Below are 21617 nucleotides of genomic sequence, written 5' to 3'. Positions count from 1 at the left end.
CACCAGATGCCCGAGCCACCTCAACTGGCTCCTCTCGACGTGGAGGAGCAGCGGCTCTACTCTGAGTCCCTCCCGGATGACCGAGCTTCTCACCCTATCTCTAAGGGAGAGCCCAGACACCTTGCGGGTTCAAATCATGATGTTTAAATTACTCCAGATTTACAACGATTTCTTTCTTCCACCATTTATTGCTGCATCCTTTCACAGAGCATGTTGTATTTATTATTTAATACTAGTTAACATTTTAAAAACTACATGTTTAGTCTGTCATTTAACTGATTACAGTGTGAAGTTGGTACCTCATCAGAATTGGTTGTCGATTCTTAGGCCAGTTTCTGACCTGGCTGCAGCTGTTGGAGACTAGTTAGTTAATGGCATTCACAGGGGAGTCTTCAACATGTCTACAAATCTTTGTAATGGTTCTCAATTTCCTTGTGTGAGTCACAGAGGCTCTGTCTTGTTTTTTTTTTTACATATTCAAAGATTTGTGAAAAAAAATTATGCAACAAAATTTATCTCAAGTTGTAGAGTTATTGCTGGCATCTTGAACTTGTCTTGAATCTTTATTTATTTTTTTAATGGTAGTCCTAGAGCTGTAGTCTAGTACCTGCACAAAAGGTCTCCTCTGACAAAAAAAACATGTATAGTTCAAAAAACCATGCCACTGGTAAATAATTATTACATAACTGGTCCAAATCTGCCTAGCTTAATTTCTAAAGTATACTCCAGCAGTTTAAATTATGAAAAAAAATGTTTATTATTTTCTTGTTTCATGGCTTTACAGAACTAGTTTTTGACCACAAATATTTCAGATTTTAGGAAAAAAATATATTGCAACATCAAAGGTTTTTCTGTTTTATTTGACAGAGTGTTGAGGCCCAGGAGAAAGAAGAGCAAAACATAGGAAAAACCATCAAACTAGTAAAGGGTAAAGTAGGCAAACCTAAAGTGAAGAAGATGAACCTGGAGGAGACTATGCCTTCACCATTTGGCCGCAGGGTGGACCCCCCAACCCAACCAATCAAATCTGATGCAGCCAAAAAACTGACCAAAAGGAAGAAGGTAATTTTTACGTTTTACTTCAACTTTTGTTTTAGCTCAAATAATGCTAAACAAGTTGTTCTGTTATCAGATTGACTCGGACACAGTAGTGAAGCTGGAGTTTGATGATGATGGTTTGGGTGGTGAAGGAACAACTAGAGAAAACTTTGTGTCCAAACCCAAAGCTCCACGAGTGAAGAAAGAGAAAAAAGAGCCCGGTTAGTGTTTTTCATCCAACCTGCTGCAGCTGATTTCAGAACCTTACTCCCACTGTGATAAAACCTGAGATGGAACTCTTTATTCGTTACTGAAGAATCAGGCACTGACATGAAAACATTGTCTGGTCATCTTCATCACTGTGTTACAGGAGCTCCCAGAGTAAGAAAACCTCCTGCACCCAAAGGTGCTTCAGCTAAGAAGGTGAAAAAGAGAAACCCCTGGTCTGATGATGAGTCCAAGTCAGACAGTGACTTGGAGGAGAATGAACCCATCATTCCGAGAGAAACCAAGTCTCAGAGGGCTTCAGGTACAGTAGCATTTAAAATTAATATGTTGGAAACATCTACACCACTGCAGGAGTATATTGTTCTATCGTGTCTATCTATACCTCTTGAGTTAGAATTGTTTAGCAAAGCCACAATAAACCAAACCATCTATAATCAAAACGAAATCAAAGCATCCAAGTTATTTAACCAAATAATTGGGGCATTTAGCAAACTTTACTTATACAGGTAGGGTGCACAGCAGCATAGTGGTTAGAGCTGTTGCCTCCCAGCAAGAAGGTTGCAGGATCGCTTCCTGGCCTGGGGCCTGAGTGGAGCTTGCATGTTCTCCCTGTGCACACGTGGGTTTACTCTGGGTACTCCAGTTTCCTCCCACAGACCTGGGGATAGGCACCAGCTCCCCGTGACCAAAAATGGATAAGCGGGTAAAGAAAATGGATGGATGGATACTTATACAGGTCATGTATACCAGCCTGTTATGTGCCTACCAGTCAGATGACAGGCTGGCTTGTTGCAGGGCCTAGGAAGATCTAAAAAAGGCTAATACAGTAAGCAAAAAAATACATGTACAAATGGCACATTAAGGAGCACTTTGACAACAATAACCCAGTATGTGGAGGGGCCTGAAGACTGTAACAGGCTACAATCGCAGCAACCAGTAAGTCAGCCACAGTTCTGAACAGTATTGTTGCATGCTTTGACACATCTAGAGGCAATGAGGCTGAATATAAGCATGATAATGATAATCTTTTTTATTTTTTTATTTTTTTTATTAATAACAATAGAACAGTACAGAACATAAAAAAGTAATTACAACGACCATTTTACATTCTTTCTAGATAAAATAATTTGAATATTCCTCTTTAACTAATAATACTTTTAACACAAAAACAATACAAAACTAAAAAAAATAAATGAATAACGTATTGTGAAAAAAAAGTAGAAAAAACAAATTCACAGTAAAAAAAATGCAAAAGCAAAGATAAAAGTAAAACTTGGGGTTCATATCAAATTAAATTCTGATATAACTGCAAAGAGTTTGATCGCGGGGCTGTATTAACTTTTTTTAAAGAATTCCAAAATAATAAAAACAGTATGCAGTAGGCAGTATAATATTATTTATCAAATATTCAACTTTTTTATTTCTTTTTGAGATCCCATATTTGATCCCATTCCAGGAAAAATAATCAATTTTAAGAGACTTAGATATCAACCAGTTCTGTATTTCTTTCCAAAGATTACTTACAATCTCACACTCATAAAACAAGTGTTCTGTTGATTCCAACAATGATTTGCAAAAATAACATTCCTCCATTTCAAAATTGAATATTCTTTTATTCTTGTCTTACAACTATATCAAGTAAGTTTCACTCTGTGAAGGATCAACACTAACAAAGCTGCAGGACCCTAAAAAGTATGTGCTGACCAGCTATCAGGAGTTTTGCTGAAAATTTTCAACTTGGTCCTGCAACTTGCTATGGTCCCTGTCTGTCTCAAACCCTTCTTTATTGTGCCTGTGCCCCCCAAAAACTCATCTGTCATCTGCTTCAGTGATTACCACTCTGGTGCCTGTAATTATGAAGGGCTTTGAGAGGATCCTCCTAAAGCACTTCAAGTTATCCATGATGGTTTGGACAGCCATCATTTTACCTACAGAGGGAACCATGGTGTATATCTGGGCATCACATAGATGAGGCCATCCCATGCGGCTGGCATGGCACAGCTCAGCTCAGCTCAGGGACAACTATGAAATACATGACCTGAAAACACGCTAACTTCCAATTCTTCCATATGTGATGTCCTCCAGCAGTGCCTAAGCTGTCATTGTTCCACAATTACACACGTTATGCAGCAATTTATGCCCATGTGTCATTATCTACACCTTGTTGACCTTAGGAATCATCACATGTGACTTGTTCTGAATTAGAATGCTGATCCAACATGTTTTTCTTCTCAGTGAGAATGGAAGTGCCCCTTAGAGAATTCACATGCATTTTATTCGCCTCAGCTGTATGTGTGCCTCGCAAGCATGTGGTCACTGTTGCATGTTTTCATCTATGTGTGACAAAAATAGATAAAACTTTACAGTTTACAGTGGGTTGAGGTTGTTTTGATCAATTTTGAGGCGTGTTAAATTGTATAACAGTGGTCTCCAATCCTGGTCCTCGAGAGCCGCTATCCTGCATGTTTTACTTGTTTCTCTGCTCCAACACAGCTGATTTAAATCAATGTGCCAAGAACAGGCTTCTGCAGAACATGAAGAGGTAATTTAACCACTTAATCAGGTGTGTTGGAGCAGAGCAACAAGTAACAGGTGCAGAATAGTGGCCCTCGAGGACCAGGATTGGAGACCCCTGTTGTATAAGGTTAAATGTGGTTCAGTTTCATTGTTTGGCTTTAAATCATAAATGCTCAACCTCATGAGAAAGCATTGCATTCAAATGTCTCTTGAGTGGAGAAACCAAATGGAGTTATATTTTGGTGTATTTAGGCGAGTTTCAGTACTTTGTAGTTTGACACTGTTAACTGGAAAAGTTAAAAATTTGTGAATAAATAAATACTTGCTGCGGTATCTGACACCACAGACCATCACTGAAACATACTGTATTTTCCTGACTATAAGGCGCACTTAAAAGCCTTCAGTTTTCTAAAAAAAACAACAGTACGCCTTACAATCCAGAGCGCCTTGTATATGTAAGAATGTTTTAGTACAACTTTGGTAAACTACAAACCCGTTCTGCTTGCAGCATTAGGCTCCTAATGGGCGTACTCGGGCGTACTGTGCGTACTCCATGAGCTGCGCAGACTCCAGGTGGACTGTCCACGGACGGTTGAGACTTCATACTCGATCATACAGATTGCCTAAAATTCTCCCGTGACAAATTTCAGTCATGGCATCACCGAACAAGGAGGAAGAGATCGCTTGCCTCTTGGCTTTAAAAAACAAAAGAAAAGAAGATGCCTTTAGCCCCGTTTCTTCAGCCACCGCACACCTGTCAGTGCTGCACAGAGAGCGGCAGTCACGCTGGTGTCGCACACAAAAGAGTTTGATGTAAACACCATTTCTCGCCAGGCAGTTTATTGTGCGACACCGAGCATGCATATGCTGTCATAAAAGTTGATCTTTGTGTGGATGTGTCCGGCGGACGTGAGTCCGTTTCGAGTATGCGCAGACCTCCGCAGAGTGAAGTATGCCGGGGTATGTGGGGGCCTTTACGTCGGTGCAGTATTCTCCGAAAAGACGGGGTTGTTTTGGTTCGCTTAATGCGCTTTATAGTCCTTTACGCCTTATATATGACAAAAGTTCTAAAATGGATCATTCATTGACAGTGCTCCTTATAATCCAGTGCGCCCAATACTGCGGAAAATACGGTAATTGGTGTTTTACACTTCACCTGGTCATGTTGTTTGGGCTGGTGCAAATTAAAATGATAATTTTAAATGTGTTGTTTATTTTCTATTTTCTTCTTGTTTTTATTAATAAGAACTGTTCTACATAACTTGCTGATAGCATCACTTAAATTGTAGCATTTCAGTTTAATTCACAGTGACCTTGTTTTCAAAGTGCCTGAGACTAAAAATAACTAACTAGAAACTTTAAAAGAGCCTGCCACTTGGTTTGTGATTTTGTTTTGTCATCTTAAATCAAGATGACTCCTTAAGTTAATTTGACGTATAATAAATACATTTTGTGAGTTTCACTAAAACCTTTTCAGTGGTTCATGAGATACTTTGCTAACAGACTTTTTAATTTGTAGGAATGTTTTTTTTTAAAAAACTGAATGATCTCTTAGCCATCACAATGTGTCTTAGGAAAAGCTGGCAGCTACCATCACTGCAGACTTTAGCTAAATATCAGTAGAAATGACTGACTTATGGCCATTTTTATGGTTTCTAAGTCAGCTATTGTAGCCATCTTGTATCAGAATGACTCCAATAGTCAATCAGTTGTAGACGTGCATCCACTGATTACATTCTGAGAGTTTCATTAAGATACATTCAGTGGTTTATGAGATATTTTGCTAACAGACATTTTTACCTGTAGTTTACTGCAATTTTTTTTTAAAAGAAACTGAAGAATATTTCTCCAGTCATAGTAGGTCTTGGGGATCACTCACAGCTACTGTCACACCAAATGTTAGCTCAGTAACTCTAAAAATGACTAAATAATAGACAATTTTGTACTTTCTAAAGTAGCTGTGGCAGTCATCTTGACTCAGAATGAGTCCAAAAGTTAATGAATTATAGACGTGCATCCATTGATTACTTTCTGAGAGTTTCAATAAAATCTGTCAAATGGTTTTTAGGATTATTTTGCTAAAATACATTTTTCTCAACAGTTTATAGGAACATTTCAAACAAACACCTAAGGGGTTTGTTAGCAGTCAGAGTACACTATATGACCAAATGTACTCACTCACCCATCCAAATCATTTAGTTCAGGTGTTCCAATCATTTTCATGGGAACAGGTGTATAAAATCTATAAAATCAAGCTCCTGGACATGCAGACTGTTTCTACAAACATTTGTTAAAGAATGGGTCTCTTTTAGGAGCTCAGTGAATGCCATTGTGGTACCATCACAAGATGTCACCTTTGCAGTAAGTCCAGTCGTAAAATTTCCTCACTAGTAAATATTCCCCAGTCAACTCTTAGTGGTATTATAACAAAGTGGAAGTGATTAGGAATGACAGCAAATCGGCCACAAAGTGGTAGGCCACGTAAAATCACAAAGCGGGCTCAGCAGATGCTGAGGTGCATAGTGAACAGGGTTGTTTTTCAGTAGCTTGGCTCAGCCACTTAGTTCCAGTGAAAGAAACTCTTCATGCTTCAGTATGCCAAGATATTTTAAACAATTTTATACTACCAATTTTGTATACTATTGTATACTACCAAAATCAGCACCTCTCTGATAGCAGGCATTTTCTCTTTACTGAATGGTCAAACAATAACAATTGTTGCATATGTGACATCAGCGCCGCATTACTTGCTGCAGACTATAATGCGCAGACCTTTAAATCTCTGGTTACCAATGTCCACATGCAAACACACAAATAAAAGGAGAATTTACACATCTTCACTTTGTCTGGAGGTTTCATTATCAATAGTATAGTGCTACTAAATGGAGGTTACATGTGAATGAAAGGCCAAATCACATAAAAAACTATACGCTTTACCAGATACCAGACGTGTGGAATGGGCCAAAGTCAGGGTTTCTCAACCCTGGCCCTCAAACACTATCCTAGTGGTGTTCCAATCAATTGGCCACCAATCATTATTGGCCAATATCCTTGAAAAAGTTTGTGACTTCTTCACACTGCGCAAGTGCACAGCTGCAAATTCAAAACAAACATGTCTGCCTTGTAGAACTTTTACACCGTGTGTGACAGTGATGTGAAGTTTGCATTCTGCAATACGTGCAATGGAAGAATACCTCATGGGCAAAGCATGTCAAAATATTTCAACACTACGAGTATGGTGAGGTTTCGAGGCTCACTACTTAAAATGAAAAGAAGACACCCGGAGCAGTCAGAGGGCAGTTAATGCAGCCCGCAATTACCAACACTCGTCCATATGAGTGTGACAGACAGAAGGCGAAGCAAATAACCAGAAAAATTAAAAATTAAATTACTCCTGCAGTAAATATTTTACAGACGTAACCCTGCCCGAGCTCCATCAGACCGTGTACTCTCACATTGAAGAAGGTCTCTATTTCACAACAAATATATGGAGCTTGGATGTCCTGTATCGATGCTGAGGAAAACAGATTTTTGGACATTCTGCAATTATTTAGCCTGTTGAGAGCCTTCATGTGTTTTCAGTCTGTTAAAGATAATATTACCGATAGCACTACAGTTTGCTACTATTGACTGAATAGTTCGTGCATTGTGCCTGCAAGTGATTTGTATTTTTTGTCTTGGAAAAAGTAAGTAAAAACACATTTTTTAAATTAAGGTGATTTTATGGTTCCTTCTTTCCAAATCATGTACTGGAAGTTCTTATAATTAGATCAAAAAATTTACAGCCAATCCATGTGATCGGTATTGGTGATCGACACTCATGGGTGATCGGTACTCATGAGTGATGGGTATCGGAATTGGCAACAAAAAACCTGATCGGAGTATCCCTATCCTGCACATTTTCATTGTGTCCCTGCTCTTCAGCAAGTCTTCACGTTCTGCAGAAGCCTGTTAATTACTCACTCATTCAAATCAGGTGTGTCAAAGCAGTGAAACAACTAAACAATTCAAGATGGTGTCCTTCGAGGTCCAGAGTTAAGAAATAACTTTTCTAGGTCATGTGACCTTTTACTCTGTCAGTTTCCACTCATTGGTTTGTATTGAGTTTTAACGGAGTAGTTTTCTGCAAATTATCTCGCCATAGTAACTTGAAACGCCGCTAAAAGTACTGGCACACATCTCGTGACCGAGATGGTCTTTTGGTATATAATTTGTGTGGGTATGTTCTTCCGTTTGGACCGCATTAAACTTGATGGAAGAATAAAAACTATATAAATCTAGAAACACTTGGAAGTGGATGCATTTCTATGGCCATGCACTCCAGTGCTCCTATGCAGGCCCTAATTTGAATTAGTTTTTGTCAGCTTCAAGCGTCTGGCAGCACTGTCTGATGCAACCTAACCGCAACAAGAAAAAAAATCAAAGTACTGACACAAAAATAATATGGTTTGACACTCACTCTGCTCTGATCTTTCAGCCTCCAAGCCAAAATACACATTTGACTTCTCAGAGGAAGAAGAAGAGGAGGAGGCAGATGAAGAGGAAAATGGTGACGATGAAGCAGCCTCCTCTCCTGTGATGTCCCTCAAAAATGACTTTAGCTTCTCAGATGCAAAGGACAACTTTAGTGACCAAAATGATGAAGACAACAATGAAGACTCCTACTCTCCACTAAAACAAAAGGCTAGGTAAGATTTCCAAGAAGACAGTTATTATTTTGTTGCTTAAATTATTGTTAAAATAAATCCTGAATGCTTTGCATCTGGTTCCTTAAAGGTCTGCACCTGTAGCTAAAAATAGAGAGACGACCAGCGTGTTCTCATCAAAGCCAGTCTTCCCTGAGAAGAGCAACAACAGTGGTAAGTATTGATCTTTTCAGTGTCTTTAAACAGTCCTTTTAACTCTAAGTACTCCGTACTCTCCAGTTACACCTACAGAACCATGGAAAAATCTTCATACCCCTTGATCTTTTCCACATTCAGATTCAATGAATTTTCTGGGATTTATATGTATTTATTATGTATCATATAATTGTAAAGTGGAAAGAAGTTGATACAAGGTTTTCAACAATTTTTACAAGTAATAGTCTGAAAAATGTGTATTTTGTATTCATCCCTTTACTTTGGTACCCTGAATTAAAATCCAGAGCAACCAACTTCTTTCAAAAGTCATCTAATTAGTAAATGGTGTCCACTTGTGTGTAATTTATTCTCAGTATAAATCCAGCTGTTCTGTGAAAGTCTCAGAGGTTTGTTCGGAATATTATTGATACAGCATCAATAATTTAGAATGCACTGTTGTTTTTCTATCATGATGACCAAGGAGCACTGTTGAAAACATAACCTCTTTAATGGAGATAACAAACCATAAAGCAGCTGGTAGAAAACCTCCTAAATGACCTGCCCTGCTCTGGATTTTAATAACAGTTCATTCTTGTAGCTTGTACCTCACAGTCTTAAGATGACATTAACGTGACTTTTAAAACAATGGGATGGATGAATATATGTCATACTTCTGTTAAAGTTCAGTTTGTTAATATAATTTTGATGAGATTCTGATGCCGGGATTACCAGAGAGCTTTACTTCAAAGTGAAGGTAACAGCTTAACCGCTATGTTGAGCTGAAATTCTAAATTTTCAGAATGACAATGAGTTCTTTGAGTCTGATTAGATTACCATGGTAACAGAGACTGAACTCAGTTTTAGCTTAAACTGTCAGTAAGATGCTCTATCTGTTTACTGATTCTTGTCTTAATCAGATCCAAGATAGGAAAATCAGAGTGAAACATTATTTATGGGTGATTTCATGAAAAGGGGTCACCAGTATGTGACATGAGGGTGAATTTTTAAATTTCCTAACATGGTGAAGAAAATTGTAAGATATGAATCTATAGTCCATGGTAAATACGTAAAATCAGCTATGAAGATAAGTCATGTTCCACATTTTTTTTGGATGGGCTTCTGAGGTTCTCTAGTTACAAATATTTCATGGACACCAAAACAAGCCTAAAAATGGCCAAGGAAAGCATAATTTTCACATTATCAAACATTTATTGGTGGTATTTTACAGCAAATATACACAAATTTTATCAAAATAGAAAAACAAATTGCAGAAAACTTATCAGGAAAGAAAAAGCTGAAGATATTTGTGAGACAGGAATAAAATCTATCAAGAAAGTATCAATACCGAAAAAAGACATCTTTCAGATACAACTTGTTGATTTAATTAATTATTGATATGTACTTTATTTACAGTCATAAGTTTCTGTTCTGTTAAGTATACACATTTATTCCCAAAAAGGCAGACACCAACCTATGGCATGATTTTTTTCAACCACCAGGTTGAGCGCACAGTGCCACTGATTTGAGGGCACAGATCTATCTAAAGGAAGAATACCAAATGATTCCCGATCGCGGCACCGCTGCTGCTCACCGCTCCCTCAGGGGATGGGTCAAATACGGAGAACAAATTTCGCACACTCAGGTGTGTGACAATCAGTGGTACTTTAACTTTAAGTTTAATAATTTTAAGCGTGCGCGTATCAATCTCATACACGCTCGCTCAAAGGTGCTCGGACACGCGCTCAACTATGACAAGGTGCTCGCGATCTGCTCTCTCTGCGCTCGCAACCCTAAGTTGTATGTAAATGAGCCACGCCACCAGCCAATCACAGCCTGGCCTTTTTCATTCAATCAAAGCATGCAGATTGCACAGCTTGATGATTCAGCAATTCGTTGATCAGTGCATTGAACTTCTGCGCCTATTATTATGGGCTGGTACTTACGGGGAAAGACCCAGAATGCTGTTTTTGGCAGCTATATTAGGACTCAAGCATAAATGGTTGAATTAGGATACAAAACTAATATAAAGCAAATGATCGATTGTTCCTTTATTATTCAACTAAATTCGATCTCCCATGGATTTAAAGCTCTTAAGAGTGGTGCTTTCAAATGGCGCAACAAGAGTTTTATTTATCGAATAAATTAGCAGTTTAGGAACATGGGTTTTAAATGTTACCGACCAGGACACTACGGGTTAGATTTGACACCACATTCTTTGGCATGCTCTCTGCAGCCACACTGAGCGATAAAGACATACGGGGGGAAATTCATTTCAAGGTGTACCCATGAAATGAGACGTAAATACTGACAAATAAATTGAAACAATTTGTTTATTTATAGCAAAATAATACTTAGGTGTTGTGTGTCAAAAATATGATGGCGTTTGGTTTCCCCCTTTTCATGAAATATCTCAAAAAAGTAAAACTCTAAGATAATTAAGTTATCCAGGTTATCACAGTTTTTAAACCAATGTTTATAGAGGCAATCATTTTGTGTGAATGATGCCAGCAGGCCACAGCAAATTACTCACATGTTTTGGAGCTGTCCTTCCATGAAGAGATTCTGGTCTGAAATTATTCTTGCGTTTCCTAATGTCAGCTGGATTAGAGCGGGCCTTTTATTTTCTTAAACTCAAAAAATCCTGGCTGACTTTGGCTTGTAAAGCTGAATCATTTGAAATAACCTGGAGCCCCCTTCTGTCTTAAGTTAAGGTATAGATTGTCAGATCATTCTGAGCTGAGCATCACAATGGCGTGGCTTGGCATGTGTGTGTATATACTTATATGTAACGTGTATAGAAATGTATGTGTACTTATAAATATATTATTTCTATGTATGTGTGTATTTATTTATTTAGTCTACTTGTATATTTGTGGTGGGGGTGTTCGTTTGTTGTTAATTGATTTAAAATTTTCAAAATGTCTTTAAAAAGACTTTGTTTTACGTCAGACTGTGGCTGTGGGTTGTACAGAAATTAATTGGTTCATTCTTTACTTTTATGGCTATGGTTTTTTGTTTTTTATTACTTCTTTTTAATGGAAAATTTTTGATTGTTCCATTTTAAAGCTTTAGGTTCTCTGTGATGTTTTCCTATAAACAGATCATGTTTGCATCTGATGTTACTGCTTCTTAATCCTCACAAACTTAAACTTTATATTCACATTTACCTGTTAGTTGGTGTCCTATTGTGTCTTTATATGTACATGTACAGCACATCACAAGAAAACAGAAACATAATAAACTACAACCCAAGGGCTTTGTTTTGATTTTTTGGTTTTGTTTTTTTTTTACAGATGGGTCCAAGTCTGACAGTGATGATAATGGCCCAGCATTCTCCACTTACTCCACCAGCTCAGCGTTTGACAAACTTACATCAGCAAAGAAAGGTAATGTGTGCAAGTGGCCTGCAGGGGGGCCTCCACTGCATCATGGTGGAAACAAAGGTCTGGTTGGTTAAGCAGATATGAGGAAGTCAGAGATGCTAGGCAGATCTTTGCAGTATGTACCTGCCCTTGTGTAGTTTACAGTACTTACTTGTCTATGTTGATGTAATGTGTGGCATATCTAACAGTGAGGTTTTGGTTTTATGTAGAAGCTACAAAGTCCTCTGATGCAGCTCCCAAACTTAAGAAACCACCAGCACCAAAAGCAAAGAAACCAGATAAATCCATCTGGGATTCTGAGTCTGACACCGAGTCCAAGAAAACAGCACCAGCCCTCAAAGGTACAACTCATCCTTCTTTTCATATTGAACTTTATAATGTCCTTCTGTTCTAACTTTTGTAGAATTGTTGCAGGTAAAGGCCGGGGTAAAAAGAGGAAGGGTTCTGGATCTGAAGATGAGTACAGTCCAATGAAGAAAGCTACAAAACCTGCCGGCAGAGTGAGTGTCTGAGTGATGTGTTTAGTTTTATGATTTCATTTAGATTACATTAGCTACTATTTTGACTGTCTCAACTTATGCTTAGATGTCTGGTTTCATGATTTTATTTAGATTATACAGGATTCATTTAGATTATACATGATTCATTTAGATTATACATGATTCATTTAGATTATACATGATTGACGTTTTTTCATTTTTTTTTTTGTTTTTTGTGTTTCATTTTATTTCATTTATTGTATTTCATTCTGTTTTTGTTTCTGTTGTAAAGCACTTTGGATCGCCTTGTTGTCTAAAAGTGCTATATAAATAAATCTCACTTCACTTCACTCTCTGTTTATACAAAACTTCTTGTGTTACCAGCAATAAACAATTTTAAGAACTTGACTGCATTATGAGACACAAAGGAAATGTTTGTTTGTTTGTTTATTTTTTGAATATGTACCAAAAAACAAAATGAAGCACAATATCTAACTTGTCTAAACTTTTGTTCCACATATTCAAGGGAGCAGATAGAAACACAAGTAGAAACAAAGACATTGTTTAAGTTCAATATTAAAATTTTTCCAGTTTGACTCCACATTTGACTTGCATCTGATGTTTCTGCTGTTACTGCTTCTTAATCCTCACAAACTTAAACTTTATATTCACATTTACCTGTTAGTAGGTGTCCTATTGTGTCTTTATATGTACATGTACAGCACACTATATATATATATATATATATATATATATATATATATATATATTTTTTTTTTTTTTCTAGTAGTTCTGAATTTGCATATTTTAAACTGTAATTCCCCCCTTAACTTATAAATTTGCTCCTTAGTCTTAAACAATATTTGAATGTTATCCGGTATGTGTTTATTTTTGGCTTTGTAAAGGATTAGAGCTGTCTGTAGTTTCACAATGTCACTGAACTTTAATAATTTAGATTTTACAAATAGTGTGTTGGTGCTTTCTTGCCCCAGGTTTTTGCACAATATTCTAAATAGGGTAAGACTAATGTACAGTAGAGTACATGTAATGCTTTTTGTTCTATGACTGACTTCTGGCTTTGTTTAATAGGGCAAAATTTTTTTGAAAATTTACTTTGAATATATCTGATGTGTGGTTTCCAGTTAAGTTGATCATTAATTATGACACCTAAAAATTTGTTTTCATAAACTCTTTCAATATTCGCCCCATCTATTTGTATTTAAAATTCTATATTTGATTGACAGTTCCCAAATAACATAATTTTTGTTTTTTTAGGTTCAAGGACAACGTATTTTCATCAAACCATATCTTAAGTTTGTTCATTTCATCAGTTACATCCTTTAGCAGTTGTTCCATATCATCTCCAGCATAAAAATGTTTGTATCTTCAGCAAATAGTATACTTGTCATTATCTCTAGCACGATACATGAATCATTTACATAAATTATAAACAGTTTGGAACCCAGAACTGACCCCTCAGGGAACCCCACAAACAATGTCCAAACATCTCCCAACTTCACACTGCTGTCTGCCTTTCAAATAACTTTGAATCTAGTCCAGTGCTACTCCCTTTATCCCATAGCGTTTAAGTTTTTTATTAATAAATTATGATTAACTGTGTCAAATGCCTTATCTAAGATTTTTTCCAGTCTCTAATTATTATAATAATTTTTGTAATATTTTAGAGAATTGTGGCAGCAGAGAGACAGGTCGATAGTTGGTGAAGAGATGTTTCTTCCTATTTTTTGTATAATGGCAATATTTTAGCTATTTTCATTTTATTTGGGAATGAACCAGTTTGAAATGACAAGTTACTGATATATGTACATGGTTTAGAAATCCCCTTAATGACACACTTTACCAGTCTCTTATTAATCTCATGCACATCAGTCGATTGTTTATTACATTTATTTGCAATATCAAATATTTCTTTTTCAGTCACAGCACTGAGGAACATTGAGTTTCCTATTTATCATTGTGTTTAAATTTGGTACAGTATGTGGTAGCTCAGGGATCATTTGAGCTAAATCAGGTTTAATATTTACAAAAAAATGATTAAAACAATTAGCTTTTTCATTCATATTATAATTTTCTATATCTTTATCAATGAAATAATTTGGATACTCCTGTTTATTGATACTATATTTTTATAATACTATTTAAAATATTTCAGATTCTGTAATATTACATTTATTTTCATCCATTTTTGTTGTAATATTCTGTTTTGCAAAATTTGATAATAGTTATCAATTCATTTTTATATATTTTATATTTAGATTCCGCTTCCTTAGTTCATCTTATAAAGTCCCTATATAAAGTATTTTTCTTTTTACAGGCATTTTGCAGTCCCAATGTGATCAAAGGACAACTATAATTGAATTGAATTGAATGCCTTTATTGTCATTACACGCGTGCATAACGAGATTAGAGCCACTCCCCCAGCAGTGCAAAATACACATTAAAATAGATAGAAAGAATAAAAGTAACAAGATAAAATTAGCTAAGATATGCCTATATATTTGCATGTTATGTATGTATGTGCATACCTACATATGTACAACACATATGTAGGAAAACAATGAGAATCACTTGTAAGTGTGAAGCTGAAGTAGAAAGTTAGATGACAATATTGCACATTGTTTACGCATTGCACATTTTGTATATTGAGGAATATAGATTCTGCTGATATAGCATGTGATCATTAATAAAATAAAATAAAACAAAGCGACATATGTTCTACAGATGTCTTTGTTTCACAGTAGGCAAGTTTCTCGCTGATTGTAAACAAAAGTCAGTGCATGCGAGAGTTCAGTTGGGTAATAGCTTTCAGAAAAAAGATGTTCTTGAATCTGTTTGTTCTTGTTCTGGCACACCTGTAGCGTCTTCCTGAGGGCAACAAATCAAACAGGTCAGAACCTGGGTGGGAGCTGTCCTTGACGATCTGCTCAGCTCTATTGAGGCAGCATGATGAGTAAATGTCCAAGAGGGAGGGGAGAGGGCAGTCAATGATCTTCTGAGCTGCCTTGACTATTCTCTGGAGCCTCTCCCTGTCTGCCCGGGTGCAGCTGCCATACCATACTGAGATACAGTATGTTAGCAGGCTCTCTATTGATGATTTGTAGAAGGCTAACAGCAAGTGGGAGTTGAGTTTGTACTTCCTAAGGACTCTCAGGAAGTGTAGCCTCTGCTGGGCCTTCTTGTAGACTGCTGTGGTGTTGTCAGTCCAGGTAAGGTCAGCTGCGATATGGACGCCCAGAAACCGGAAAGTGTGAACCCTCTCTATACACTCACCATTGATGTAGAGGGGAGCTAAATCGCTGCTGACCTTCCTGAAGTCAACGATAACCTCCTTGGTTTTTTCGGTGTTTAAGGTCAAGTATTCTTTGAACACCAGGATGTCAGCGCCAGGATCTCCTGTCTGTAGGCTGCCTCGTCTCCCTTGGAATTGAGTCCAACCACTGTGGTGTCATCAGCAAACTTTACAATGAAGTTGTTATTGTGTGCTGGGCTGCAGTCGTGGGTGTAGAGACAATACAGCAGGGGGCTCAGCACGCAGCCTTGTGGGGAACCAATGTTCAATGTGCAAGTAGAGGAGAGGTGGGGGCCAAGTCTCACCGCCTGGGGCCGGTAAGTGAGAAAGTCTTTGATCTAGGCACATGTGAGTTGGGGGTAGGCCGAGACTATAAAGTTTGGTTATCAAAATATCCGGGATGATGGTATTGAAAGCAGAGCTTTCGCACGTAGCTATGCTGCTGTTCCAGGTGGCTCAGTGCAGTGTGGAGAGCAATTGCAATAGCATCTTCTTTCGATCTATTTGTCTGGTATGCAAACTGGTGGGGGTCAAGGTTCTGAGGGAGATAAACCTTGATGTGCTAAAGAACTAGTCTCTCAAAACATTTCATGATTATTGGAGTAAGGGCCACCGGTCGATAATTATTCAGGCTGGTTATGGTGGATTTCTTCGGCACAGGGATGATGGTTGCAGATTTAAGACGAGGTGGAATAGCTGCCTGGGCCAGGGAGAGGTTGAAAATTTTGGTAAAGGTGGGGGCGAGCTGGTAGGCGCAAGCACTCAGCACCTTACCGGGTACTCCATCTGGGCCAGTAGCTTTCCTGGGATTCACTGCTAGGAACATCTGTCTAACATCATGCTCCCAAACAGTGAGATATGTGGAACTGAAACCAGATGGGGGAGGGGGCAGGATTGAATCAGAGGAGGACTGCTGTGGTGCTCCAAATTGTGCAAAGAAGCAATTTAGCTCCTCTGCTAGTTGTGCACTCTGGTCTCCTATAGTCACATCACAGCCTCTGAAGTTGGTGATGCTCTGTATGCCCTTCCACACCTCCCGTGGGTTATTGCTGGACAGATGGGACTCTATGTTCCTCTTGTGGTCAGCCTTAGCAGATCTGATGCCTGTCTTCAGGCTGGCTTGGGCAGCTCGGTAAAGAGCTCTGTCACCTGACCTAAGCGCTGCATCACAGGCTTTAAGGAGTGAGCGAACATGACCGGTCATCCAGGGTTTCTGGTTTGGATAAGCCCAGATTAATTTTTCCTCCGTCACATTTCCAATGCAGAACTTGATGTAATCCAGAACCGTTCCTGTGTGCTTCTCCAGCTGGTGGTGTTCAAATAGGCCCCAGTCAGTTTGTTGAAAACAGTCCTGAAGTTCGCTGAGAGCATTAACAGGCCAGGATGTAACGGTCTTTATGATGGGCCTTGTGCTGCGGCTGAGGGAGATGTAAGTTGGGGAGAGCAGGAGAGAAAGATGGTCCGACTGCCCGAGGTGGGGAAGGGGGTGGCTCTGTATGCGTGTTTGATGTTAGAATACACATGGTCCAGAGTGTTCTCCCCTCTAGTAGAACACTTATATTACACTATAAGAATATATAACACTTATAAGAATATTTATTCTTATTATTTTTATATACTTTGATTGGATAAATTTTGTTATACAATTCCATAAATACATCAAGGAATGTCTCATATGCACCAATGTCTTTTGTTAATAAATAGTATCCCAGTATCCCAGCTTTTTAAATTTTTATTGATTCTTCTGTTCTTCAATATAGCTTTTGACTTTCTAATTTACTAGTAATATAATTTCTGTCATATTCTGTAAAGACAGGTAAGTGATCACTAATATCATTGACTAACAGTATTGATTTATTTATATTGTTTGTAAAGATGTTATCAATCAGAGTGGTCGAGTAGGCTGTAATTCTGCTGGGTCTGGTAATTTTTGGAAAGCGGTTTAAACTTTGCATTGTGTTAATAAAATTGTCTGTAGACTTGTGATTATTGTGGTTGAGTAAATCTATGTTAAAGTCACCACAAATAAATAGAACTTTATTAGTTTTCCCAGTAAATGTTCTCTCTATCCAGTTATTGAAGTAATCTATATTGGACCCAGGTGTTCTATAAATACAACTTATAACAACATTCTAATCCTTCTTTGTACAGATTTCTGTTGTTATACATTCAAGCATTTTGCCAACCACCAAAGTTATTTCATCCAATACTCTACAATTCAATGTCTTTTGAACATATATGGCAGCTCCACCACCACCTTTATTTTTTCTGTTCATATATCTTAAGTTGTTAACCATCGAAGTAAAAATCAGTTCCCTTTTCTGTATTCAACCATGTTTCAGGTATTATGATTACATTAAATAAACTTTTAAAAGTGTCTAAATATTCCCTAATGTGATTAAAATTAGCATACAGATTTCTGCTGTTGAAATGGATTGTTGACAATTTTTCCTTGGTAGTGATGTTCTGTTGAATTTTTTCCTTTGTATAATAACAGCAGCTGGTGCTAGTGGTGGAGAAAAAGTTCATGCCTGGATCAATATCATTTCCCAAATCATCCAAATTATGGTCAGTGTGGTCAAATGGTTTTATCTCTAATTGGTCATGCAAATATCTCCAATATAGGAGATTGTTGTCATATACAACTAAGTCAGATCTATCCATACATGTTGTCACAATGTGTATGTTAGTGTTCACCTCCATGTCCAGCTATGTATCTCACTTGATTTTATCCATCACCTCCAAGCTTCTGATCATCAATACCTTTGCTTATATTTTACCCCGATAAGATTACAATGAAGCTATCTTAGGGGAGTCTGATATCCTGAGAACTTAAAATAACATCACATTATTTCAGCAATGTGTTGTCAGGATGTTCTTTTTGTCCACTTTACAATCAGTTGCTCCAATCTCATTGTTTGTGAACTTCTTGTGGAGATATTGTAGACACACAAACAACCAACTTGAACTTTCCTTGAACTGACATTTTCAGCATAGTGCCTGTGAATTAAACAGCTTTATAATTTAACTTTTATTATTTTAGAAGCAGATAAAGTGTGTTTTAATTCTAATAAAATACTTTTTTTCTATGCAGAAGCCTCAGAAACCTCCATCTGATGATGAGGATGAGGATGAGGATGACGATGACGACCACAACCTGAACCCAAACCTGAGTCCTGTTAAAGCTTTGTCCTGGGATCGGCCAGGCCGTGCTAGGAAGAAAGTAAAGTACTTCCATGAGTCTGATAACGAGGAGGAGGAGGAGGAGGATGACATGTTTGATTAAAGTCGATCGCATTTAGATCCCCTCTGCTTGTTTAGAAATTTCCTCCTCCTGTGTTCACACAAAATTTTGTACTTTTCCTGCTTAATTTAACTTTTCATTAATGGTGGTGTTTAATGTATTTTTTTATGTGTAGTTGTTTTACACTTTTTATTAATATACATATACAGGCTTGTTTTTTTACGCTCATTGAAATGTTCTGTATTTGTCTGAAGCAGCTTTTAGAAGTTTAGAGTGCCGTTCTTTAGCACATTTTAATTGTTAAGATGCTAATGTAACTTTTTGAAGATAAAGTTGAAAGTAAAGAATGAAATGTCCACCGCTTTGCTGGTCTACTTTCTGATGAACACTGTGAGATTTCAGACATAACAGTTTCACGTTGACATGAATAACTGCTGGCTGCTACACACTGTGAAAAGGTTTGTTTCAGAACCAGAGCAAGAACCGATGGAACATGAAGACAGAAAACAAAGCCACCATAAGTCAACAGGCTGTTCTGATGGAGAGACCAAACATAAATGAGTCTCCTGTCCTTCTGCTGTAATTATGAACTAGGTATGAACATGTGATCAGATTTGGGTTCATTTGGATCCCATCTGGGTGCTGATACTAAGATCTGCTCTAAAAAATATGCATCCACAATTCTTAAAAAGTAAGTTTTATAAACGAGTAACAGGTGCAACAAAAGGCTGTGGTACAAAGAAGAAACAGCTGGAGGAGCATTTCATAACTAATTATTTAATATTTAGTATATAAATAATACATAGTAATTTTGTGTTCCTGTGATGGACTGAAGACCTGTCCAGAGTGTACAATAGAGAAAGGCTCCAGCTCCCCCTAGACCTAGAAAGGAAAAAGCAGGTATGGGATTGAATGGATGACTTGAATGTTCCTTAACAGAAAATTGGAGACACTCTGCATAACCCCATTATCTACAATTCATAATATTATTAAAAGATTACAAGACTCTAGAGAAATCACTGGGCTCAAAGGACAAGGCAGGTCAATATTTGATTCTCGTGATCTTTAGACCCTTAGTATAAAGCCTTATTACATTAAAAACAGGTCTGATTTTTGATTTTTTTAGTTATTTTTCTGTATTATCTTATGTTCTCACTGTTGTGTTCTGGTCCTCTTTGTTATGCGTTTCCCTGTCACCATTCACCTGCCCTCAGTTCAGTAGCTCTCTACTCTGCCTGCCACGCCCATGTACACCTGTCTCAAGTTACATATCAGTCACCTGTGTCCACTTCCTCATTTATCCTCTGTCTATATTATCAGGTCTTTGTCATTCATTACTTTCTGATTTATTCATTCTGCTCAGATGTTCATGCCTTTGTGTCTTTCCTTGCCACAGTTAAGTGCCATGGTTTTTTTTTTTTCCTCATTTATTTCACCTGCCTGTAAGTTTTTTGTTGCTTTGTTTTTGCTATCACGTCAGCTTTTTGCTTTCTTGTTTTCCTTTGTTAGTAAATTAGTTTTAGGTTTTCTAAAACATGAGTCTGAGTTCTGGGTTCACAATGCCCCACCCTAACAGATTTATGATGTAAAGCACTTTGAACTGCATTGTTGCTAAAAAGTGCTATATAAATTCATTTGACTTGACTTGATTTTGTTGTGAACGTCACTGCATGGGGTCAGGAACACATTCACAAATTAATGTCTGTAAACACAGTTCACCCTGCCATCCACAAAAGCTGGTTAAAGCTCCATCATGCAAAGAAGAAGCAACACGTGAACACCATCGAGATACACCACTCTTCTCTGGGCAAAGCTCATTTAAAAAGGACTGAGGCAAAGTGGAAAACTGTTCTGAGATCAGACAAATTCCGATTTGAAAGTTTTTTGGAAACCACAGACACCACATCCTCTGTACTAAAGAGAAGGTCCATCCAGCCAGTTCAAAAGCCTGCCTCTCTGATGGTATAGGGGTGCATTGGTAACTCTGCCATAGGCAGATTACGCATCTGGAAAGGCACCATCAATATAGAAAAGTATTTACAGGTTTTAGAACAATGTATGCTCCCATCCAGCCAAAAAAAAAATCAGCAAATAGCCAGGACTATTGAACAGTTAAATTCCTACAGCAAACAATAATGTGACAACATTCCCCTCAAAAAACTCCAGTAACTGGTCTCCTCGGTTCCTAGATGCTTATAGACTGTTTTTAAAAGATGGTAGGATGCTTTACAGTGGGGAACATGGAACTGGAACAACTTTAAAGAGATGTGTTGATGCCATCAAATTCAAAATGACCTTATTTAAAAAAAAAAGTGTCCCAATGATCCTAGGAGCTATGCTGTCAGGGGCTTCATGCCCCTAGTAGGGTCACCCAAGGCAGACAGGTCCTAGGTGAGGGGCCAGACGAAGTGCAGCCCAAAGACCCCTTATGATGAATACGAATATTGGACACAGTGTTCCCTCGCCCGGACGCGGGTCACCGGGGCCCCACTCTGGAGCCAGGCCTGGAGGTGGGGCACGTTGGCGAGTGCCTGGTGGCCGGGCTTTCACTCATGGAGCCCGGCCGGGCACAGCCCG

General features: G+C 37.9%; 1 protein-coding gene across 3 annotated transcripts in view; it reads left to right on the top strand.

Annotated features, from left to right (window-relative positions):
* Positions 1-19401, top strand: part of top2b (DNA topoisomerase II beta) — a 79541-nt gene extending 60140 nt beyond the window's left edge. For 2 of the 3 annotated variants that reach the window (XM_037975711.1, XM_037975712.1), the window contains 9 exons: positions 868-1062; positions 1133-1259; positions 1409-1567; positions 8261-8471; positions 8560-8642; positions 11918-12010; positions 12217-12348; positions 12422-12507; positions 18891-19401. In XM_037975711.1, coding sequence (XP_037831639.1) covers positions 868-1062; positions 1133-1259; positions 1409-1567; positions 8261-8471; positions 8560-8642; positions 11918-12010; positions 12217-12348; positions 12422-12507; positions 18891-19082 — 1278 coding nt within the window. In that variant the 3' untranslated portion in view covers positions 19083-19401. Of the gene's footprint in view, positions 1-867; positions 1063-1132; positions 1260-1408; positions 1568-8260; positions 8472-8559; positions 8643-11917; positions 12011-12216; positions 12349-12421; positions 12508-12778; positions 15215-18890 lie in introns of those variants that run through there. The other variant, XM_037975713.1, reaches the window with a different exon arrangement.
* Positions 19402-21617: the final 2216 nt, after the last annotated feature.

The sequence above is a fragment of the Kryptolebias marmoratus genome, linkage group LG5 (genome assembly GCF_001649575.2).
Source record: "Kryptolebias marmoratus isolate JLee-2015 linkage group LG5, ASM164957v2, whole genome shotgun sequence".
Classification (NCBI taxonomy): domain Eukaryota; kingdom Metazoa; phylum Chordata; class Actinopteri; order Cyprinodontiformes; family Rivulidae; genus Kryptolebias; species Kryptolebias marmoratus.
This window is presented reverse-complemented; position numbering and strand designations above follow the sequence as displayed.